This window comes from Hemitrygon akajei, chromosome 8 (genome assembly GCF_048418815.1).
Source record: "Hemitrygon akajei chromosome 8, sHemAka1.3, whole genome shotgun sequence".
NCBI classification, from domain to species: Eukaryota; Metazoa; Chordata; class Chondrichthyes; order Myliobatiformes; family Dasyatidae; genus Hemitrygon; species Hemitrygon akajei.
The window spans coordinates 100,407,159-100,432,813 of NC_133131.1; the positions used below are offsets into that span (position 1 = coordinate 100,407,159).

The 25,655-nt window shown below is 38.7% G+C and overlaps 1 protein-coding gene across 2 annotated transcripts in view; it reads left to right on the plus strand.

Moving 5' to 3' along the window:
- The window catches only part of LOC140732105 (uncharacterized), an 81,822-nt gene that overhangs the window by 24,136 nt on the left and 32,031 nt on the right, over positions 1–25,655 (plus strand). For both annotated transcript variants that reach the window (XM_073054265.1, XM_073054264.1), the window contains exons 3-5: positions 12,555–12,691; positions 20,069–20,191; positions 22,868–22,934. In XM_073054265.1, coding sequence (XP_072910366.1) covers positions 12,555–12,691; positions 20,069–20,191; positions 22,868–22,934 — 327 coding nt within the window. The remainder of the gene's footprint in view (positions 1–12,554; positions 12,692–20,068; positions 20,192–22,867; positions 22,935–25,655) is intronic.

Genomic DNA, 25,655 nt, shown 5'->3' on the forward strand with positions numbered 1-25,655 from the left:
ATACTCCATGAGCATATGCCGAATCAGTATAGATGTCTACTATCTCACCTTCCATCATTTCACATGCAGCTGTCAGGGCTTTGATTTCTGCTAGTTGGGCGGAACACGGTTGGGGACAGGACTCCATCCTAATAATCTTATAACTCGACTGATCCTGCTGCACTACTGAGAACCCTGCATGATTTCCATCATAATCCCCGTAACAAGAACCATCTATGAACAGAACCTTTTTATCTGCATCCTCTAGTGGTTCTGACCGTAAATCTGCTCTCAATTTGGCAAATGCCATCGTCTTCCCTACACAATCATGGGGTTCTCCTTCATAGCCCAAAGGGACAAAATCGGCTATATTACTGGTAGGTGCATCTCTGTATAGTTATGCCTGGAAATGTCAGTAGCATCTGATATGCTGCTATCCTGGCTGGCGTCAGCACAAATTTCCCTCTTTCCAGCAGTTCTGCTACTTTGTGGTGTGTGTACAGAGTCACAGGATAGCCCAGGGTTACAGATGATGCCTTTTCATATGCATAGTACAGCGCCGTCAATCCCTGATAACAGGGTGGATACCCCCGAGCCACCTCATCTAGTCTCGTACTGTAGTATGCTATCGGCTGCTTTGCTTTTCCTGTGCCTGTCTCTTGTGTTAGAACCGCTGTGACATAACCCTGCTGTCGGTTGGATACATACAAATGGAAAACCTTCTCGTAGTCAGGCAAAGCTAATGCTGGTGCTGACTGCAATTCCTGCTTAATAGTATTGAAAGCTATCTCCGCCTCTCCATTCCACTGTAAGCCGTTCTTCAAATTGGTATGTCCTGCTTCTTTCATTATCTTTCTCAAAGGTGCCACAATCTCCGCATATTCTCCTATCCAATCTGAGCTGTACCCTGCCATTCCCAAAAACGTCATCATCTGCCCTACAGTCTGGGGTTTTGGGGCCTTAGTTATTGCCTCAATCTGATCTGGTGCTATCGCCTTCACTCCCTTGGATATTACCCTGCTTAAGTATTCCACTTGCTGCGTGCAAAATTGCAGTTTCTTTTTGGATACTTTATGTTCTCCGTGCGCCAGCTTCTCTAACAGAGTTATAGTGTCCTGCTCACACTGTTCCTTACTGTGGGAGCAAATCAACAGGTCATCCACATACTGTAACAATGTACTTTCCAATGGTATGCCCTCTAGGTCTGCCTTCAACACCTGATTAAACACGTGTGGTGAATGTTTAAACCTTTGCGGCATTCTGGTATAGGTATACTGAGCACCTCTGTAAGTAAATGCAAACAGATACTGACACTGGTCGGCCAGAGGAATGCTGAAGAAAGCCGAACACAAATCAATCACTGAAAAGTAACTTGCTTCTGGTGGAAAAGCGTGTGTGGGTTGGGGACTACCGCTGGCCAGTCCTCTACCACATTGTTTACCGCTCGCAAATCATGCACCAATCTCCACTTAGATTTATCTGCTTTTAAGACCGGCAGCAAAGGGGTATTGCATGGACTGTTTGTTCTTTTAAGCACTCCTATTTCAAGCAACCCCTGCACTGTCGATGCTATTCCCTCTTCTGCTTCTGATCTTAGTGGGTATTGTGGTCTCCTGGGTGGAATTGCTCCCCTTTTCAGCCTTATTTCCACCGGACTAGCTGTTTTTATTTTCCCTACGTCCGTGTCATGCTGTGACCACAGTATAGATGGCAACTCATCTAACCTTCTATCTTTTCTGCTGGCCTCTTTCCTTTCCCAGCAATGGCATGTGTGGTTGGGGAGTTATTTCGACCTCTCTCACTGTCCCTACCATATCTACACTTAACATTATTTTAATGCAATTGTTGTCTTCTGATATCCACACCTGGTGTGATTTTCCTCCACACTGTTATGGTTTCAGCACTCTTAACTAAGGGTCCTAAGTCTGTAGACTGATAACCCTTGTTTACCAACAACGTTACATGGGGCGCAGCCTCCGGTATCCTGTACCATTTTTCTAAAAAGGTGTTCCACTTAACTTGTAAAGCTGCCCCTTGCTTTCCAATTATCACAGCCTCCCCTTCCAGGTGCTGTTGGGTACATGCCTCCAGGTGCTATCTCTCCTCTAACTCCCTGTTCTGAGTCTCGTCAAAAATCACTGTACAATGTAGCTCAGGTTTGGGTATTACAGTCCTGGGTAATATAGCCTGCATGCCCTTTTTCCATTTTCCCCAGGTTTCCTGAATCTGATCTGCGATGTCTCCTATCCAAAAGACATTAGCCTTCTTGTCTTCTCGCACTATCAATTGATCCCCTGCTCTTTCCACACTCAGCCCATTTCTGGTGCATTCTAATTTTAATTCCAGTTTCAATAAAGCATCTCTGCCTAACAAAGTAATCAGAGTTCCTTTAAATACTAGCACCGGCAAAACAATTCCTTTATTTCCCATTCTCTTATTTATTTATTTATTAATTTTTTTTAGAAAATTACAAAGAATAAATTTAATGATAAAATAGTAAAGAGAGAAAAAAATATTGACCCTCCCCCTCCCCTTAACCCTCCCCCCCTTAACCCTTGTCTAAAGAAAGAAGAGAAAGATTGCCTGAATATCGGAGGATCCCCACATGCTCCATGGAGTTCAAAATAATTTTTATTTTTATTTTTACTTTCCCCAATTACTTTATAATTTTATCTTCAAAGGACCTATGTATTTAATCCTATCTTTTGTAGGTATGGGAGCCAAATTTTCAAAAATATATCATATTTATTTCTTAGATTATATGTAATTTTTTCAAGTGGAATACAACTATATATTTCATTATTCCAACAATCCATAGTTAAATATAAGTCAGATTTCCAAGTAACTGCAATAACTTTTTTGGCTACTGCCAATGCAATTTTTATAAATTTTTTCTGATACTTATTCAATTTAAGTTTCGGTATTGTCCCTTCAATGTCTCCTAATAAAAATAATATTGGACTATGTGGGAGTTGTACTCCAGTAATTTGTTCCAATAAAAGTCTTAGATTTATCCAAAATGATTGAATTTTAAAACAAGACCAAGTAGAATGTAAAAAAAGTACCAATTTCTTGATTTCATTAAGAAGAGGGACGCCTCACGTCTTAATAAGCTGGAAAGGAAGGCGGGCTCTGTCGTGGGCAAAGTACTGGAGAGTTTAACATCGGTAGCTGAGCGAAGGGCGCTGAGTAGGCTACGGTCAATTATGGATAACTCTGAACATCCTCTACATAGCACCATCCTGAGACAGAGAAGCAGTTTCAGCGACAGGTTACTATCGATGCAATGCTCCTCAGACAGGATGAAGAGGTCAATACTCCCCAATGCCATTAGGCTTTACAATTCTACCGCCAGGACTTAAGAACTTTTTAAAGCTATTATTAATGCTTTTTGAGATGGTGATTTAGATGCATATCACATTTTTTTTTTACTGAGTTAAGTATTGTATGTAATTAGTTTTGCTACAACAAGTGTATGGGACATTGGAAAAAAGTTGAATTTCCCCATGGGGATGAATAAAGTATCTATCTATCTATCTTTCTATCTATTACATCGAAAACATTGGTCAGACATATTTGAATTTAATCTATTTATTTTCTGTGTTGTTTATATGTAATTAATGTAAAAAATTATATTGTACTAATCTAAGTCAAACATTTATTGTATTTATCATACTATCAGAACATAATCTTGACCAGCTTTTTCCATCAATTTTAATATTCAAATCAGATTCCCATTTTTGTCTTGATTTATGAATTCCTGATTTAATTGTCTGTTTTTGAATCAAATTGTACATACAGGATGTAAATTTTTTAATTTTTCCTTTTTGAATTAATATTTATATTTCACTAGGTCTTGGCATCAACATTGTTTAACCCAGCTTTTCTCGTAAATAAGCCTTTAATTGAAAATAACAGAAAAGAGTGTTGTTTGATATTTTATATTTATTTTTAATTGATTAAACGGCATCAATATACCTCCTTCAAAACAATCACCTATATATTTAATCCCCTTTTGGAACTAATTATATAAAAGTTTATTATCCATTGTAAAAGAAATAAGCCTATTTTGAATTAAAGTTCTTTTTGCTAATAAAGTTTTCTTTATCTCATGGTCCATATTTTCCTTATTCCATAAATCAATCAAGTGTCTTAATATAGGAGATTCTTTTTTTTCCCGTATCCATTTGGATTCCCATTTATATATAAAATCTTCTGGTATGTTTTCTCCTATCTTATCTAATTCTATTCTAATCCATGCCGGTTTTTCTTCATCAAAAAAAGACGCAATAAATCTAAGTTGATTTGCTTTATAATCTTAAAATTTGGAAGTTGTAACCCTCCTAAATCAAATTTACATGTCAATTTTTCCAATGATATTCTTGACATCTTCCCTTTCCAAAGAAATTTCCTTACATATTTATTCAGTTGTTGAAAGAACTTCTGAGGCAATTGTATTGGTAAAGTTTGGAATAAATATTGCAATCTAGGAAATATATTCATTTTTACAGCATTAACTCTACCTATTAATGTTATTGGTAACATCATCCATTTATCAAGATCCTCTCTTATTTTTTTTAATAATGGCAAATAATTTTGTTTAAATAAATTTTTTACATCATTATCGACTCTAATACCTAAATATTTTATCCCATTTATTGACCATCAAAACTGAGTTACTGATCGACATTGATTATAATTTCCTTTGGTAAGGGGTAAAATTTCACTTTTATCCCAATTTACTTTATACCCTGATATTTTCCCATATTCTTCCAATCTAAAAGATAATCTTTGCAAAGATTGCAATGGGTTTGTTAAATAAATCAAAACATCATCAGCAAATAAATTAATCTTGTATTCTTCTTGATTAACTCTAAAGCCCACAATGTCTGAATCTGTTCTAATTAATTCAGCTAATGGTTCTATTGCCAATACAAATAAAGCAGGTGATAATGGGCAGCCTTGTCTAGTTGACCTCGTTAAGCAAAATGCTGTTGAAATCTGACCATTAGTAGCTACTTTAGCTTGAGGATTAGTATTTAAGGTTTTAATCCATTTTATAAAAGATTTTCCTAACTCATATTTTTCCAATACCTTAAATAAAAAATCCCATTCCAATCTATCAAATGCTTTTTCTGCATCCAAAGCAACTGCCACACTCATTTCCTCTCTTTTTTGTGCCAAATGAATTATACTAAGTAACCGGGTTATATTATCCGTTGATTGTTTTTAATAAAACCTGTTTGATCCATATGTATTAATTTTGGTAAATATTTAGATATTCTATTAGATAAAATTTTTGCTATTATTTTATAATCTGTATTCAACAAAGAAATAGGCCTATATGATGTTGGTTTTAAAGGATCTCTATCTTTTTTTGGCAATACAGTTATGATCGCTGTTGAAAAAGATTGTGGGAGTTTATGCATTCTTTCCACTTGATATAATAATTCCATAAAAGGAGGAATTAATAAATCTTTAAATTTTTTATAAAATTCAGGAGGAAAACCATCTTCTCCTGGGGATTTATTTACTCTGAAGTGATCCTAAAGCTTCTTCAACCTCTTTTAATGTAAAGGGCATATCTGATCCTTTCTGTTCTTCCAAATTTAATTTTGGAAGGGTTATTTGTGATAAAAATTTATCTATCTCAGCAATCTTATTTTGTGATTCTGATTGATATAGTTCAGTATAAAAAAATTTTAAAGTTTCATTAATTTCTAAAGGTTTATAAATAACCTTATTTGCACTTGTTCTAATTGCATTTATTGTTTTAGAAGCCTGTTCTGTTTTCAACTGCCAAGCAAGAATCTTATGTGATCTTTCACCTAATTCATAATATTTCTGTTTAGTTCTCATAATTACTTTTTCTGTACGATATGTCTGGAGTGTATTATATTGTAATTTTTTATTAACAAGTTGTCTTTGTTTTCTTCTGTCATATATCTTTGAGATTCTTTTTCTAACTTTATGATATCTTTTTCCAATTGATCTATTTCTGCCATGTATTCCTTCTTAATTTTAGATGTATAACTTATAATCTGACCCCTTAAATATGCTTTCATCGCTTCCCATAATACAATTTTATCCTCAACTGAATGTGAATTTGTATCCAAAAAAAATTGAATCTGTTTTTTCATAAAATCACAAAAATCTTGACGTTTTAATAAAATTGAATTAAATCTCCATTTATAGATCGATTCCTCCTTATCCATCATTATCATTGTCATTATCAAGGGGGAATGATCTGACAGTATTCTTGCTTTATATTCCACACTTTTCACTCTATCCTGAATATTTTTTGATGATAAAAAAAATCAATCCTTGAGTAAGTTTTATGTCTATTTGAATAAAATGAATAGTCTCTTTCTCTTGGATTAATTTTTCTCCATATATCAATCAGGTTTAAATCTTTCATTAATGATAAAGTTAGTTTTATTACTTTTGATTTTGTTGCAACTTTAGTTGACCTATCCAAAACTGGATCTAATCAAAAATTAAAGTCTCCACCTATTAATATTTTATCATGTGCATCAGCCAAGTTCAAAAAAACTTCTTGTATGAATTTTGCATCATTTTCATTTGGTGCATAAATGTTCATAAGAGTCCATAATTCTGAAAAAAATTGACAATGTATAATCACATATCTCCCCACAGAATCAATTACTACATTTTGTATTTTAATTGGTAAAGTTTTATTAACCAAAATTGCAACTCCTCTCGATTTTGAATTAAATGAAGCTGCGATGACATTTCCAACCCAATCTCTCTTTAATTTCTTATGTTCTGTTTCTGTTAAATGTGTTTCTTGTAGAAAAGCTATATCTCCTTTCATTTTCTTAATATATGTTAAAACTCTTTTTCTTTTCACAGGTCCATTAAGTCCATTGACATTAAAACTTTAAAAATTAAGTTAATTAATCATTCATAATACCTTGGGAAATCTCTTTAAAATTCTCCATGTTGCTATGTGTCTCTCCCCAACCATCCAGGCAAAAAAGAAGAAAAATAGAAGAAAGGTAACTAATATATAAGAAAAAAAAACAAAATACCCCCCCACTAATGTTGCGTATAAAAAGAAACACAACATTACCCCCCCTCCCCCCATTTTACGGGTCATGGCAATCGCCATGATTGTACACGTGAAACTTGCAGCCATCGATCAGGAGCTCCTCCAGCTCCCCCGCAAAAAAAAGAAAGAAAATATATTAGTGAAGAAAAAAAAAAGAAAATAATTAATGTCTCTACTCCCAATTAATACTCCTCAACTATTTTTTTTCTTATTCCTTATAAATGTCTGTCAAGTCCAACCTTATCTCAGTCTTCATCATTAGTCCACTTCATTTCTATAATTCTTTACTCCCCCTCGTGGATATCAGGTAGTTCTTGTACAAATTTCTCCGCTTTCCGGTAGTCAACGAAAAATCTTCTTTCTTGTTATCCAGGAAAATTATCAATTTTGCTGGGTAGCTCAATAAAAATTTATAACCCTTTTCCCATAAAGATTTTTTCACTGGATTAAATTCCTTCCGCCTCTTCAGAAGATCGTAACTTATGTCTGGATTTAAAAAAAACTCTTTTCCCTTCTATCATCAATGGCCCATTTCTCTTTTTAGCACCTTGAGTAGCTGCCTTCAAGATCATTTCTTTATCTTGGTACCTTAAGCATTTTATCAAAATTGATCTTGGATTTTGATCTTGTTGAGGTTTTGGTCTTAAAGTTCTGTGTACTCTTTCAATTTCAATTACTTGACTTCCTTCTTTCATTTCCAAAATTTTCGGTATCCATTCTTGGAAGAATTTTATTGGATTTTCTCCCTCTATACCTTCTATAAGACCAACAATTTTAATATTATTTCGTCTACTAGAATTTTCAAGTGCATCTATTTTTCCCAACATCCGTTTTCTTTCTGTTGTCCAGGCAAGATTATTGTCTTCTATCTTATCTATTCTTTCAGTGTTTTCTTCCATTTTTACTTCCATCTCTTTAACTTTATTATCCATCTTCTTTTGTTTTTCCACCACATTATGGAGTGTAATCTGCATCCTTCTTATATCTGTTCTTATAGCTTTTAATTCATTCATCATATATATCAGGATATCTCTTATGTCTCCTTTAATCTCCTCCTTTTCCTCTTCTTCTTCATCTGTGTTTCCCAGAGAATCTGATTCCACTTCCGGTTCACTTCCAATTTCACTTCCAGCCATAGTTGGGATTTGTAGTTTTGTTAATATCTGTTCATGCATACTTGTTTCTTTGCGCATGCGTTGTTCTTGCCGTTTCTTCTTAGAGAGCGCCAACATTGCCGCAACTTCCTGTCCCGCAGCATCAGAAGTGCCATGCACTTCGCCGGGAGGAAATCCAACTTGAGTCCGAGGCTTCGCCAAGACGGTTAGGCCTTTTTCCCCGCCGACTTGCGCAGTCTTCGAAGTAGTAGCTTTCTTCTGTTTTGGTTTAGGAGCCATATCTAAAAATAATCCTGAGTTGCTTATAAATAGTTTCTAGTAGGTATTTGTTAACTCTTCTTCACTTAAACCCTATTTCATTACTTTTTACGAAGGAGCTGGATTCCCAACGTCTCGATCCTACGTCATCACGTGACGCGCCCCCCCCCCCCCCCCCCATTTCCCATTCTCAACTGCACTGGAGCCGTGCACTGTGTCAACTGTGTTTTCCCCGAGAACCCTACAGTCTTAATAAACTTTCCTGACATGGGAAGGTGAAGGGCATACTGTGGCTGTACACAAGTGTACGTGGCTCCAGTATCTATCATCATTGGTGTCTGTTGCCCTTTTAACATAACCTGAACAATGGGTTCCTCGTCTGCCTCCTTTGTTATCATTGGGTCATGTCCCTTCCCACTCGAGTTCTCGGGGAACCCCTAATACCTTGCATAGGGGTTCACAGGTCCGCTTGGGCCTGTGGGGTCTGGTCCTTGGCTAAACTTTAGTTCCCTTCTTATCGGTTCCTGCTGGTGTATGACAGGCCATGGTGTAAACGGACAATCTCTTTTCATGTGACCTGGCTGATTACATCCCCAGCACAATCTCGCTACCTCTCTTTCCCCCTGTTTCCTCACTGGTCCCCTCTGCCCATAGCTCCTCTGTCCCCCTCCTTGGGACTTCCAGTCCTGTCTGGGCTGTTTGAATTTAGTCTGTTCCTGATAGGGCATTTGTGGGAATGCTCCTCCAAAGATGTTGATTATTGGCATGGGGTTTTCTGGCCCTTGTCCTACAGTATGATTGGTTCCTTCATATAGCGGTGCTTCATCCAGTTCGATGGCTGTACTCGGACCGGTGGTTGCTGGCAGCATCTTTTTGCTTTTCTCTTTTTCCTTTTTGAGTTCTTCGAGCTGCATTTGTATTAACTTTCTTTGCACCTCTTCCTGCTGCTCAGCCAACCTTCGTTTGTCTTTCCGGTATTTCTCAACCGGATGGACTACGTGGTCTCTAAATTCTTGTGGGGTCATTGATGTCAGCCCAACCACTTCCTCCAGTTTGGATTTTACTTGCGGAGGCATTGCATCCAAAATGCTATGTCGGAACAGTGTGGTTATAAATAAGCTATTTTCCACCTCTTGCTCAGTCTCCAGTCTCCACCTTTTCAACTGGTTTTCTACATAGGCTGCTGGGTTTTCAGTGTCTCCCAGTGGATCCCCCTTTAAGGCTTTGGGGTCCACTTTGGGTGGATAAAGCTTCCTGAGGGCCTGCCATACCCTCTACCTCACTCTGTCAAACCTGTCTCCATCAGTTCTCGGGTCGTTCGAGTTTACTCTGCCAGCCATTTGCATTAGTTCGTTAAATTTGGAGGTTCCCATCAACCTTATCAATAGTGCCTTCAAATCTCCCATAGCCAATAATCATCCCGCCATTTCTTCTTCAAAGGCTGTAATCCATTTCCCTGCTCCTTCATGTAGATTGGACAGAGTGTTTTTCAGCCCTTCTAGGTCCTGGGATCCCCAAGGGATATACTGCACTTGTCCTGATCCTTTAACTAACAACGGCATCATTCTTCCTCCTTCTTCCCACCTGCCCTGGCTCTCCTCCTCACCTGACTCCCCATCTGTCTCAGGGTATGTCTTTACTGCCTCCCACACAAATTTCTCCGGGGTCCTCTTCTTCCCTCGGTCTCCCTGTGGAGTCCTTCCTTTCTGTCCTGATTCAATACTTGGTTGACCCCTGGAGTATTTTTCACATCTCCTCTGGCAATCCCCTCTCAGTAACTCATCTAGCTCTCTCTCTACTTCCGCAAGTCGCTTCCCTACTGCCTCCTTCTGCTCTTCTAGGCTTCTGCCTCCTACCTCTTCCCCACAAATTCTCGCATCCTCTCTCTCTCCACTTAACTCTTGCTCCTCCAATGAGTCACCTTCTCTTTCTTCCTGTCCGTGTCTGTACACCTGTGGCAGGGACTCCTCATGATCCTTACTTGTGCTTGATTCCCTTCTCTCTTGTGTTTCTCCAAGACTCTCATCTCCTATCTTTTTCCACTTCCTCTTGAATGCCTCATCTCTTCCTGCCCTGATGAGCCACTTTCTTTTCTAGTCTGTTTATTTCTATGGTATAACCGATACTCCTCATACTCCTTTTCCTCTCAAGTATTTCATCCGTTCAAATTTCTGTCTTTGCCTGTTCCACCTTTATCCTTTCTGCCTGTATCTCCTTCCATATCGCCGCTTTTTCCTTCTCGTATTGTCTTTTTTCCTCCTCATTATCCCAAACTTGTACTTCTCCCTGCATGTTTTCTGTTCCCGTCAGCAGGGGGCACTGCTTAGGGGTTCCTTCCTCATTATAGGGTGGGGGTCTTTCTGCTTCTTTCACATCTGGGTACGGAGCTGAAGCCAGCTTCTCACTGTACCTCCCTCTCTCTCTAACAGGCTGTTTCTCCAGCACCTTAGTGTCTTCCTCGCTTGTAATCAATATTCTACCTGTCCTCCTCAGCCTTTCGCCCTCCGTTCTGAAGAGTTTTAGCACTTCCATTTCTCGTTCTCTTTTTTGCCCTCTTTTCTTAGATTTATCTTTTGGTTTGTAATTTTTAATTAGTGCCTCCATTTCTTTGCACAAGCTTACATCAAACGTTCCTTCTCTTGGCCATTTTGTGACCAGGTTTTTGGTTCTCTTTTCCCATTTTTCTGAAGTTTTTGTGATCTCATATTTATTTACCGGGATTTTTTTGCTCAGAATCTCTACTGCCGTTCCTTTACCTGTCATGTTGTTCTCTCTTTTTAAGGTATTTCAGAGATTCACAGTTCGTTTACTGGATAATATTATTTACTCTAATTCTATGCCTAGTCTATTGTCTATCTACCAGCGCTTTAAACTATATATTGGTTTGTCCTTGTTTCCTATTCCGTTCTGCCCGTACAGACCTCTATTCAGAGCGGTATCCACGAGGATTTTCTCTATTTTCCTTTCCCTGCCTGTTCAGACCTTCGTTTCATACGAAGCGGTATCCACAGGGATTTTCTCTATTTACCCTTTCCCTGCCCGTTCAGACCTTCATTTCATACGAAGCGGTATCCACAGGGATTTTCTCTATGCACCTCATCTATTCAGACCCTTATCTCTTTAGGCGGTATCCACGAGGATTTTCACTATTTTCCCTTTCCCTGCCCGTTCAGACCTTCGTTTTATACGAAGCGGTATCCACAGGGACTTACCAACACCACGTGGAATTTTTCTTCACTTCTTATTAGCTTATTTGTACTTGCCCTCACTGCAGTGTTCTTGATCAATCCTCTGAGCCTCCTGTTAACCCCCAATTCTTCAGATTCTTTGGACCGGAGAGACCCTTCAGCAGTGATTCCACACTTCTGAGACTCCAAGACCTCCCCAAAACCAACAGAATTCTTAGTCCAAATTGTCGCAAAAAGCGCTTACCTTTTGTTTGGGTGCATCCTTAATTCTGTTAGCCTTGTGGGGGTCCCTAGAGGACTGGGAAGCGTCCCCAATCTGCCGTTTCCTTTCTGCGGGTCTCTTTCCGGTCCTGTCACGGTCGCCAATTTTGTCGTGGTTTCTCGTGCCCCACAAACGACCAGGAGACGCAGAAGATTCTTCAAGAAGGGTTAAACTTTAATTTGCAAATCAAAGCTGAGACAGTCATTGAGCTAGTCGCTGATTGCCCACCGATCCTTGTACATAGCATTTTTTATAGCAATCTCCTGGTTTAGTTGCATTAGCATATCCAATCGGTCTACAGTTGCATATCACAAGTACATCTATTTGTTTCTACCCATTGACTTAATCCTGTTCTAATAATTACTACATCTCTTAGCTACCTCTGATTAACACACCGTTGTCTTCTACATTCTTAAGATTTCATTCTCCTACTAAATTGGATATATGCATAGCAAATAGCAAGTTCAAAGCTGACTACATAGTTGTGGTTACACAGCAAACAATGCAACTTTTATACTCCAATAGGTCTCAGCCCAAACGTCGACCCTACTTCTTCCTATAGATGCTGCCTAGCCTGCTGCATTCTACCAGCATTTTGTGTGTGTTCGGACAAAATAAGTAACCTTTGCTTTAGATTGATTAAAACCAACTTAAAAAATTGTTGTTTTGTGTTCACTCAGGACTCAATTATGTAATTGAATACCAACGTGATGGAGGAAGAGAGCCAATGTATGAATGCACATTATGTGACTTCACAGAATACTTACACGTATTTGTTTTGCACCTTGGTGGATTCAAGCACAGAATGAATTATATGGTAAGACAATATGTATTGAGGATTGGTTTGTATGATCATGAATTAGTAAAATGGGGAGGGATGGACAAAAAACTGAATAAATTTATTCTTAGTAAAGGAGAGGATGGGCACACTAATGTGCTGATACTTTGCATAACGTGGAGTTTGGAAATTTCCAGGACCTATAGCGTTAATGGAATCAGCTTTGAAGGAGCTATTATGGCATAGTGACAACACTTTCCTGGGCATCTGATATGAGTTGTATTGCAGTTCATTGTGGAGCTGATTGTGGGGGCTGGTCTTGGACAGCTGGTTCTCTTTCTTTTTGATTTAGCACATTAGTCACGATCTTTTGGCACATTGTGTGCTATTTAGGGCTTCAACACACCTATTATTCTTTACAATGCCTTTGGTATAACATTTTATTTATGACTTATTCAGAGAAATAGCCCTTTCTTGGGAAACAACTCTGCATTGATCTTATGGTCTCCTTCATTACCATCCTTTGGAGGTAATGGAAACCACTATACTTACACAGATACTCCTGCTCAGGAATTTTCTGTGGTAACAAGCTCAAGAGCCAGTAGAGCTGCTGAGGTTGTTATACAGAAATATGTCAACACATGGATCAGTTGCCCTGGTCAAAAATGATGGCCTGCACTTGCCAGGATGCAGTGCTGAACCTTTTACAAAGCAGGGCCACTGAAGACCAGCCTAACAGCCTCTCTATTACCAAATCAAGGAGTATTTTATTTGTGGAGGATTCTATGTTATTTTTCAAAGTACAGTGTTGTTTTTGACTGGAGGACCAAGAGTCCTATAATAACACTGTGGGGAAGCGCTTATTAATGGTAAATGGGTGTAGAGGTTTAAAAATAAAGTACAGGTACCCCCCCCTTTAACAAACGTAGAGCATTCCTATGAAACTTTTCTCAAGCCAAAATGGCATAAAGCGAAGAAACATTAATTTATATAGGAAAATTTTTTGTAAAAGCAAAAATCCTTGTAATGCAAAAACAGGTTACTAATGTAGGTCTTTTGTAAAAGCGAAGTGGCGTAAAGCGAACATTCATAAAGCGGAAGACACCTGTAAATATTATTCCATTTTGTGGAGGCGAGCCCTTCCAAGTGAGACAAAGATTTACATGCACCTCTTCCAACCTTGTCACTGCATTTGGTGCTCTGGGTGTGGCCTCCTCTTTATTGATGAGAGCAAGTGAAGCCAAGATGAAATTTTTTCAAAGCACCTGAATTTCATTTACCATGGCCACTTGGAGTTCTGATTTACACGTTTCGTCTTCCCTTCCCATTTCCATAGTGACCTGCCTGACCTTTGCCTACTCTGCTACAAGTCTAAGGGTAAATGCAACTGGAATTGACCTGCCTGGGTTGTCTACAAACCCAATGGTATGAACATTGAATTTTCCATTTTCAGATAAATATGGGTACAATAGTATCATTTAAGTTGCACTTAGAGGGATAAAGACATGTTGGGCTGAAGAGCCTGTATATTTGTATGCCTATGGCTATAAACCCCAAGCTTTGTGCTTTGTCCCCCCAATCCTGCTCTTTCTGATCTATACCTGGTTCTCTTGTTTTTATACCTTTTCCCATGCCCCATTCCGCTCTCTGGTTTAATCCATCAACTACCCACAAACTTCACCCAAGAGATACCTGCCCCCATTTGATTTCATCTGCCCATCTCTCCCTTTCATGGTTCCTATTACCATCTTCCCTACTAATCTGATTCCAGTACTTGTATCTTGTAATCCTTCTCCACCCTCCAGTCTTACTTTTCTCCTTCACCTGCCCATCCTAATTTTTTTTTCCATTTGTTATCTGTACCTTGTACCAATTTACCTTTGTTCCCTCTGCCCATCATTCCTCAACCTTCCTTGGTCTACATCTCACTTACTGATCCCACCCTCTCTCTTTATACCTGCCATCTTCCCTTTCCATTCTTACTCCTGATGTAGATTCTTATCTTCAAGAAGTTGACAATTCTGTTCCCTCAGAAGATGCTGCTAGAGCTGCTGAGATTCTCCAGCAGTTTGTTTTATTTATTTTCTTAAAATGGATAATATAAAATGGCAGCTGTAGTTATATAATTAATTCAGTTTTCACACTAAAAATGCTACATAATCAAAATGTGCATGTGATGCAGGAATAAGCTATAATTAATCATCATTAAAGAAAGATTATGAGGCAAACTAATGATTTAAAGATCCACAAATCATACTAGAATTCTGAATAGCACTTGCTGCAGAAATTGTGGTGGGTTCTCTGATTATTTCCAAATCTGTCTAGATTCTGAAACGTTTCCAGCACATTGGAAAGCAGCAAAAAAAAAACAAGGGAAAATGAGAGCTAATGTTAAGGAAGTAGAAAAAGGGCACTTGATAATCAGTGGAGTCATTGTGGTGTAATGGAAGGGAAATTTAACATGTTTTTACAGTTTCTTGAAGTTGAAAAGGGAGAAGGAAAGAAGAGGCCCTCACAAACAGGCTCCAGATCTGTCAAAGGATGATTGTACCTCCTGCAACTAAGAATTTATTCCAGGTTCAGACACTCAAGTAATTTTGGGACCTATAAGTAAATTTCTGTTAGTGCTCCTGTACCTTCTTCCTTGCTAAAGTTCATGTGGACATCTGCTGCCTTGCCTTCATCAACTTTCCTGGTATGTTCCTCGAAAAACACTTAAGATTGGTTAGACACAACCTACCACACTCAAAGCCATGTTGATGCGCTTTAATCAATCCCCATCTATCCAAATACTTATACAGTCCCTTAGAATGCTTTCCAATAAATTAACCACTATTGATATCAGGTATATAGTTTCTCGGTTTAGAGTCTTTGTTAAACAAGGGAATAACATTAGCTTTCCTATAATTCTCTGGGACCTCACCCATTGCTAAGAACATTTTAAATATTTCCGCTCGGACTCCTGCACTAGCCTCCCATAAGTTCTGAGGAAACATTTTGTCAGGTCCTGAGAATTTATCCACCCTAATTTTTCTCAATGCAGCACTTTCTTGGTAATCTGTATAGGTCCATGACCTCACTGCTGTTTTGCCTCACTTTTATAGACCCTGTGTCTGTATCCTGAGTAAATATAGATGCCAAAAAAAATCCATTTAAGATCTGCCCCATCTCTGTTGGCTACATGCATATATAACTACTTTGATCTTCCAGAAGACTTAATTTTCTCGCTTGCTATCCTTTTGCTCTTAATATATCTTTAGAAGCCCTTGGGATTCTCTTTCACCTTGTTTGCTAGAGCAACCTCGTGCTGCCTTTTGGTCCTCCTGATTTCCTTCTTAAATGCTCTCTGGCATTTCTTACACTCCTCAAGTACCTCATTTTTTCCTTGTGAGTATTTGTTATGTACTTTCCTCTTCTTCGTAAACAGGGCTTTTGAAAACCAAGGTTCCATAGACTTGTTATCCTTGCCCTTTATTCAGACAGGAGCATGCATGTAAGCAACCACTGCTGGCAACTTAGCATGGATTGTTATTTTTGTCATGGCGCACCCTCCAATCACTCCACTAATGATGTTCCAAAAGTTGAAGAATAGTTTTTGATCCTTTATTAGCAACTAGCAAAACATACTATCTTAAAACGATGAAACTTAAGCATAACTAAGCGATATACCATCCATCGGTTTCCAGATCCAAACATCTCAGAACAAGGCACAAATACGTAACTTATTCCCTTTGCTTTTACCATGCCCCCACTCACATGACTAGTTACCATAATAAACATAATAACTGCAGTTATTATAACTGCATAAATAATAATAGCTGCATAACTCAGAATACAATGCGGATAGAAAACAGATGCATGGCTTCTACAGTACAAACTCTGTCCTCTCAAAATGTCACTTTTGAAAGCCTCGCACTTAGCAAGTACTCCTTTGCCAGAAAATAACCTGTCCCATTTCACAGTTGCCAGATCAATATTGGCCTTACTCCAATTTAGAATCTCATCCCAAAGACCAGATCTGTCCTCCATAATTATAGCTAAAGGCTTTATGATCACTGGATGCAAAGTGTTTCCTTGCACAAACCTCTATCAGGCCTGTCTCATAGGAGATCTAGTATTGCACACTCTAGTTGGGATCTCTATGTATTAAGGAAACTTTCCTGAACACATTTGACAAATTATCCCATCCAGCCCATTTACAGTAATGGGAGTCCCAGTCATCCGGTAGAAAGTTAAATTCACCTACTATCACAACCTTGTGTTTCTTGCTACAGTCTACAATCTCTCCACAAATTTGCTTTTCTAAATCTCGTTGACTTCCTCACTTTCAATCTCCAGTCAATTCAGATTGGCAACAACATCTCCTCCACAATCTCCATCAGCACAGGTGCACCACAAGGCTGTGTGCTTAGGTCCCACCTTTACACGCTTTATACTTATGACTGTGGGCACAGCTCCAATGCCATAACCAAGTTTGTTGACAACACCACTGCTGTAGGCTGAATCAAAGGTGGTGACATTAGCATTAAGGAGGGAGATTGCAAATCTGGCTGAGTGGTGCAATAACAGCAACAACCTCTTGCTCAATGTCAACAAAACCAAGGAGCTGATTATTGATTGCAGGAGGAGGATACCAGAGGACCATACGCCAGTCCTCATTGGGGGATCAGAGTTGGAGAGGGTCAGCAACTTTAAATTCCTTGGTGTTATCATTTCAGAGGACCTATCCTGGGCCCAGCACATAAGTACAGTTATGAAGAAAGCACAGCAGAACCTCTACCTCCTTCGAGGTTTGCGAAGATTCAGATGACATCTAAAACTATGACCAACCTCTGTAGATGTGCAATGGAGATTATATTGACTGGCTGCACCACAGCCTGGTATGGAGACTCCAATGCCCTTGAACAGAAAATGCTACAAAAAGACGTGGATATGCCCCCGTTCATCACGGGTAAAGCCCTCCCCACCATTGAGCTCTTCTACATGGTGTGTTGTCACGGGAAAGCAGCATCCATCATCAGCAATGTCCACCACCCAGGTCATGATCTCTTCTTGCTGCTGCCATCTGGAAGAAGGCACAGGAGCCTCTGGACTCACACCAACAGGTTCAGGAACTATCATTATCTCTCAACCATCAGGCTCTTTAACCAAAGGGGAGAACTTCTCTTGCCCCATCTTTGAACTGTTCTGACAACCTATGGACTCACTTTCAAGGGCTCTTTATCTCATGTTCTCAATTTATTGCTTATTTTTTTATTCTTATCCTTTTTTATTTGCAGTTTGTTATCTTTTGCACACTAATTGTCTTTCCTGTTGGGTGTGGTCTTTCATTGATTCTATTATGATTCTTGGACTTATTGCATGAAAATGAATCTCATTATATATGGTGAAATATACAAGTTGTACTTTGATAATAAGTTACTTTCACCTTTGACTATTAGAAAAATAAACAAGTGGGTTTTGGCCTTAAGTCCAGTTGGACAATCACACTGTTCTCTGTAACTTCAACACATTTAATCAGCTTGATTCAGTAAGAGAGACTCTTCTGAGTTAAGCCACTGTTGATGCAGGGCTTGAGTTCATATTGCTCAAAGCAGTTTTGAATAGGAAGCTGCTTTGTCAGATTTTGATTTTTTAATGAAATAGTGTGCAGAGGATTTAGTTTAGTTGTATATGAAGAAAACCTGCAAAATGTCTTTATTTTTATGTTGATATTAGAATAAGTTAATGGATTATTTTTATGTTCATGTTGTGGCGACCCAATTACTAGCACACTCGAACCGGCTGACAATTAGCCAGAGTGCAGAGACAAAGGAAGAAAGCCTGAGGGGGTTTCAGTAGGGCCTCTCAAGGTATCTGGTGGGAGAGACAGGCTTTAAAGCAAGACTGTGGAGTTGAAATAAACTTAGTCTTTGGCTGCAGTTTCCCGACTCCGTGTCGTTATTTTAGCGCTGCGTGTAGCACACCGCTACAATGTCATCTTGATGATATGCTGATGAGCTGCTATTTGCTCATTATAATAGTTCCTCTTATTTATTTGTAAGTTGTATTGAAACACTTGTGAGGTATGAAAGGTACTCTTTCAATACGAGGTATTGGCTCCTTTACCAAAACGAAACAAGCCTTTATTATTTCACCATGTTTAAGTGACTTTTGAGCTTTTATCCAAAAGGTATTGCTTAACACTAAATGCATGACAGCATCTATCTGTACACATATTTGTTATATTTTTGTACTTTTTCATGTCATCAATCTATAATTGTTTAAAAGTGATTAAGATGCTGCTGGTCCAAGTTGAAGGTGTATATAATACATATGCATATTTGGAGGAGGAATGCCCCTTATTGAATTGCCTGCAGACGGTCATTGAAATCTCCTAAGTGCAAGGAAGGTTCTGATTTATCGTTCTCTACCCCGATTTACAGTGAATGATCTCTACTGGAGTAATTATTAGAAAACTTTTAAGTTTATAAGTTCCCTTGCAGTGAGATGCTCAAATTTGCTGGGAAGAAAAAGCAAACATGGTTATCCAAAGCTGCTGTTGTATTTGGATCTTCATTCATGAGGTCCATATTTTACTTGATGATTGTCCAGTCTGATTTTTGACAGCTTGATTTGTGACAGAAAAGTTATGCACGCCATGAAATCCGTTGTATTATTGGGTCTTCCAGAACTTTATAAGCAGTCTGCTCTTTTTCATTCAGTGAGCCTATTATTCTGTCTGTTAGAATTTCTGGTGTTTGGCCATTTATGCTGAAGTAAGCCTTGGTGTTCTGTAGAATTGCTTTAAATCAAGACTCAAAGAATGAAAGATGTTGCTTTCATGTGTTATTTCATGTGTTATTACTCCTGGTCTTTGGGGGGTGGATTCCATAGCATTAGGGCTGAAGAGACCATTCATTGGAAAAAGTGTTCCTTAGCATGTGCTTTTGGGAATGGTTTTTGCTATTTTACATTAGTTTAATCTTTCAATCATTTGTACAAGGTATTATGAATATAAATCAAACTTTATTTTTTATTTTAACTGTAGCTTTTTGATCATTCGCATCAACAAATTGCCTTTAAATGCCTCCAAATGTCAGAGGTATCATCTTTTGGGCACAAATTAACACAAGTTTAGCCCTTTGTCTTCTAACAGTGCCAGGGGTATTCTAAGAGGAAGGCCTTGGAATTCCATCACCCATCTCCTTATTGTCTCTGAGACTTAATGGCAGATGACGGCTATGGTGTATGGATTTGGTCCATTATTTCTTTTATCCAACTGTGCAGCAAATATTTTATGTTAGTAATGTCCATGATAACAAAATGTTCCAATCTGTTTTGTAAAGTATGTTTAGCATCATTACAGCACATCAAAAGAAGACTAAATAGTTATTATTGGTGTAATAAATTTTATACATTCTTTTTAAACCTAAGACAAAAGAATATCCAGACATGATGAAATGGGATAGAACTAAACTAAAAGAAGAGGAGTTGTCCAATATTGTTAAAGAAAGAGCTGCTATTATTGAGAAATTGGAAGGAAGGAGGTGCATACAAGTAAGTTACCATAAAATGGTTCAATGAAAATGATTACTTTTACAAGTGATGTTTAGTTAAGTGTATTTAAACTACTGAAGATTTAATTGTTAAGATGAAATTGTGCATGCAAAAGATGAAGTTGTCCTTGATGAAGGGTGAAAAGTGAATTAAGAAAACATAAACCTAACAGTTGTGAATGGACTTCTAGTGTTCCCTTAAATACTCTAAATGTTGCTTTTGGAATATGTTGAATTTGACCTACTTTCATTTAAATTGACTGCATTATTTTTAAAAGAACTGTTTGTTTCTAATAGCTATTGGCTTCTATTTTTGAATCATTTTAGTTCAAAATCATTTGAATTAGTTCAGTCTATAATTTATTCATAATATTAGTTTCTTGTATACCCATTTAAAGATGATACTAATTCTTTTTCCTCATGCACTAAAGTCATTAAATTGCAATAAAGTTGTGAATTTGTACACTTCAACACTGCTTGTGTTGCGTGAATTAGAAATTAAAGATTATTCTCTTTAGAAGTAAATGTGGTTAGTGCCTTCAATTTCAGATCACCACATTTGAAGCCAGGAGGTCTGTTGTGAGGTTGGTTGTGATGCTTGTAATCTTGTATTGCAATCAAGAAGATACTTCAAACTGCAGAGAATGGGCATGATTTTTTCAAGTTTCTTTTATTTTTTTTATGGAAATGTATGCAAAATTAGCTTTCAGTGGTTTGTGGATCTATGTTAGATATAATGTAAGCTAATTTCTCCAATAAGTCTAATATAATATTTGCTCTAATTTCCCCGTAGCTGCCTATTTTTTTCATCTACTTTGAGGAATTGCCTATCTTATATTATTATTCATCTGTTATTCTTCCTAAATGCCAAATGTAAAAACTGTTGTACAATCAAGAGAAACAAATGAAAGTTTACTTTGCTCTCTTCTGGTACTTGTGCTTTTTTTGCTATTCTTACATGGAAACGAGAATATTTTAGTTCGTACTAATGAGTAGCTGAGCCACACTACTTACAAGAAATTGTAGCACAGAACAACATACTTTAATCCAAAAGTAAAATACTATGGATACTGGAATGCTTAAATGAAATAGAAAATGTTGGAATACACTGCAGACCAGACAGCAGCTATGGAAAGAGAAAGAGGGTTAATGTTTCAAGGACCCATTATGTGTATAATATAACTGATGTGTATAAGACTAATGAGTTCAAAACTGCCAGTTGTAACAAACTACCCAGCCTATCTTCAAGTTGTTGCTTACTGTCAGGTAAAATGATTTAAATTGTTTCCCTCCCCTCTTTTTTGAATCTTTACTGGCGTATTTTGTTTGTCTTTTTCACCATTATGTTAGATCCTGTTGCAGTTATGTAAGGCTTCAGTGAGCCTATGCCTGGAGTATTGTGTACAGCTTTGATTCCCTTACCTAAGAAAGGGTAGATTGCTCTTGTGGAAAAGCAAAGAAGATTGACAAAATCGAGTTGCTAAGTTGGCAGTTATGACAAGGAGGTTTGATGATAGAAAAACAGAGGGTTATGTAGCAGGGCAGGGCTTCATTGGTCTAAAGAGTTTGGTAAAAGGTCAGCACAACATAGTGGGATGAAGTGCTTGTACTACGCTGTGATGTTCTATTCTAATCCAGTCCCTCTCTCTCTTCCCCCCCCCCACTCACATACACAAGGGAGAAAGGGGTGCCTCCGTTTCACAGTGAGAAGGGAGACATAACAGACAACTCTTTCATGATTTCTACCAAAGTTGATGACCTCGTATTGCTTTATTTCTTTCGCCTGACATGTCTAACCCTTTGAAACTTCTCTATATCCTCTTCTCAGCCATACTTTTGCATATCTTTGTATTATTGGCCTTTATTGATTAACTTGGCATATTAACCAAAATAAAGGATTTAAAATGTTGTCTATAATTTTGCTTGTTCTGATTAGCTTTTTTTAAACTCATAGCTATATGTTTAAAGCAAACACTATAATTCAGGGAGAACAAAAGTAAACTTCATCCATTCCTTATTTCCTCATTCATTCATTCTTTTGTTTTTGGTGTTGAATTGATTCACCATGCTCCGCTGTTGCTGAACCCTTGGTACCCTCTCTCTTGCACTGAAACCACTCAGATTCATGATGACAGCACCTAACAGAAGTTCATGGACTGAAATAATTGACTCTTGGCCACAAATGTTGCCTGACCTGTTGAATATTTTCTGTTATGCCACAGTTTCATATTCACATTGTCTGCTCACTGGAATGTTGTGAGATGCAAAAGAAAAATGGGAAGCGGGTGTGATATTTTTGCAAATGAATGCTGTCAGCTGATTTTTTAAAACAACACACACAAAATGCTGGTGGAACACAGCAAGCCAGGCAGCATCTATAAGGAGAAGCACTGTCGATGTTTCGGGTCAAGACCTGACGAAGGGTCTCGGCCCGAAATGTCGACAGTGCTCCTTATAGATGCTGCCTGGCCTGCTGTGTTCCACCAGCATTTTGTGTGTGTTGTTTGAATTTCCAGCATCTGCAGATTTCCTCATGTTAGCTGATTTTTTTGTTTTTTGTTGTTGCATGATCTATAAACGGCATGCAAAGAAACACAAGAATCTCCTGCAAGTTAACTGCATATTAGTATTGCCTTCTGCATTTGAAAAACTTCTTATGGTTATTTGGCAATTATAGGTTGTCAGAGGACAAGATCCGCCCAACATTCTTCGTGTGGTTAGAAGAGTTCAACTTCCAAGCAACAGTAAGTTTGCATTATCATATTGTTTTTTATATTTACTTAAATCTAATTGACAATAAGTCGCAAAGTTAGGACTGTAGAACTTAGAGTTGCTACATTTTGTGAAATCTTGATTAATCAGAATCCATTTAAATACGTAGGTTTGATTATGGATTTAGAGGACTAAAGCTGAGAAACAGATCCTTTTGCCCATCTAGTCCATGTAGTCCCATTTACTTGCGTCTACACCATAGCACTCCATACCTCTCTGATCCATGTACTGTACCTATCCAAACTTTTAAAAGTTGTAATTAAACCCACATCTACCATTTCCGCTGGCAGCTCATTCACGCTGGCACCACCCTCTGAGTGAAGTAGATCCCCCTCAGATTTCCTGTAAGTATTTCGCCTTTGACGCAACCTACAATACTGTGCAAAACTCTTTGAGGTGTGTGTGTGTGTGTTTGTCAACATGGAGCGGAGAGAGAGTTTGTAAATCTGGCAAGAGCAAAGGATGTTGGGAGTGGTGAGGGTAATGTGCTAATGTGAGACAAGTGGTAGAGAAGGAGTGCCAGGGGTTGGGGGGGTGGGGGGTGGCGTGGGTGCAGACACACTCAACTCTGAGATGGCAGGCAAAGTCACTTGATTCCAAACAATTGTTTTATTGATCATCACAAAATGACTTTCTGGTGTTTTTGGCTACCTCTCCCTCTCCCTATTCCCACCTTTACTCCCTGTTTACCCATGACTGTGTTGCTACCCATAACTCTAATCTGCTAATTAAATTTGCCAACTACGCTACATTAATTGGCCTTATCTCAACCAATAACAAGGTGGCCTACAGGGAAGAAGTCATCTCTCTGACACAGTGTTGTCAAGCAAACAACCTCTCCCTCAATGTTGCAAAAACAAAGGAGCTGGTTGTGGATTACAGGAGGAATGGAGACGGGCTAACCCCTATTGACATTAATGGATCTGGGGTTGAGAGGGTAAACAGATTTAAGTTCCTCAGCATCCACATCACCAAGCACCTCACGTGGTCTGTACACACCAGCTGTGTAGTGGAAAAAGCGCCTCTCTCACCTCATTTGAAGAAGTTTGGTATGGGTCCCCAGATCCTAAGAACTTTCTACAGGGGCACAATTGAGAGCATCCTGACTGGCTGCATCACTGCCTGGTATGGGATCTGTACTTCCTTTAATGGCAGGACTCTGCAGAGAGTGGTGCGAACAGCCCAGCGCATCTGTAGTTGTGAACTTCCCATGATTCAGAACATTTACAAGGACAGGTGTGTAAAAAGGGCCCATAAGATCATTGGGGACCTGAGTCACCCCAACCACAATCTATTCCAACTGCTACCATTTGGGAAGTGGTACTGCAGCATAAAAGCCAGAACCAACAGGCTCCGGGACAGCTTCTTCCACCAGGCCATCAGACTGATTAACTCACACTGATTTGAGTGTACTCTATATTATATTGACTGTTTAATTCATTATAAATTATTACAAATTACTATGATTGTACATTTAGTTTGAGACGTAACATGAAGATTTTTACTCCTCATGTATGTGAAGGATGTAAGAAATAAAGTCAAATCAAATTAAACCTCAATCGCAATTCCCCTCTCCCTGCCCCCTTCCCATTCCATAATAGAGACCCATCTCAAAATCAGAGTTATTACCACTCACATATGTCATGCAATTTGTTTTTCTTTGCAGCAGCGTACAGTACATAAAATTACTACAGTACAATACAAAAGTTGTAGGCACCTTAGCTATTATTTCTGTGCCTAAAACTACTGCACAGTACTATATAACTTGTAATTCTCATCTCACCCAAGCTGAGGGGGAAAAGCTAGCATGCTTATTTAGCATCCCTATTTATCCCCCTCATAATTTACATACCTCTTTAACAGGGGTTCCCAACCCAGGGTCCACAGACCCATTGCTTAATGGTATTGGTCCATGGCATAAAAAAGGTTATGAACCCCTGCCCTATAAGATTTTCTCTCATTCTCAAGTCCCAAAAATATCCACATGGATTTCTTCTGCACTCTTTGAAACATATTGATGTCTTTCCTGCGGGTAGGTGATCATAACTGCACATGGTACTCTTAAGTTTGGATCACTAACCTCTTAGACATGACATCCCAACTCTTATATACCCTCTGCACCAATTGCAACCTTACTTCCCTCTGCACCAATTCTAACCTAACTCGCTCTGCTCTCCACTCCCTCCGCACCAATCCCAACCTTACTATAAAACCCGCTGATAAGGGGAGTGCTGTTGTAGTCTGGCGTACTGATCTCTACCTTGTCGAGGCACAGTGACAACTCGCTGATACCTCCTCTTATTTACACCTCGATCATGACCCCACTAAGGAGCACCAGGCCACTGTCTCCCACACCATCACCAATCTTATCAGCTCTGAGGATCTCCCATCCACTGCCACAAACCTCATAGTTCCCACACCCCGCACTTCCCGTTTCTACCTCCTACCCAAGATCCACAAACCTGCCTGTCCAGGTAGACCCATTGTCTCAGCTTGCTCCTGCCCTACCAAACTCATTTCTGCATACCTTGACACTGTTTTATCCTCCTCTTGTTCAATCCCTTCCCACCTATGTTCGTGACACTTCTCACGCTTTGAATTTTTTCAATGATTTTAAGTTCCCTGGCCCCCACCGCCTTATTTTCACCATGGATGTCCAGTCCCTATATACCTCCATCCCCCACCGAGATGGT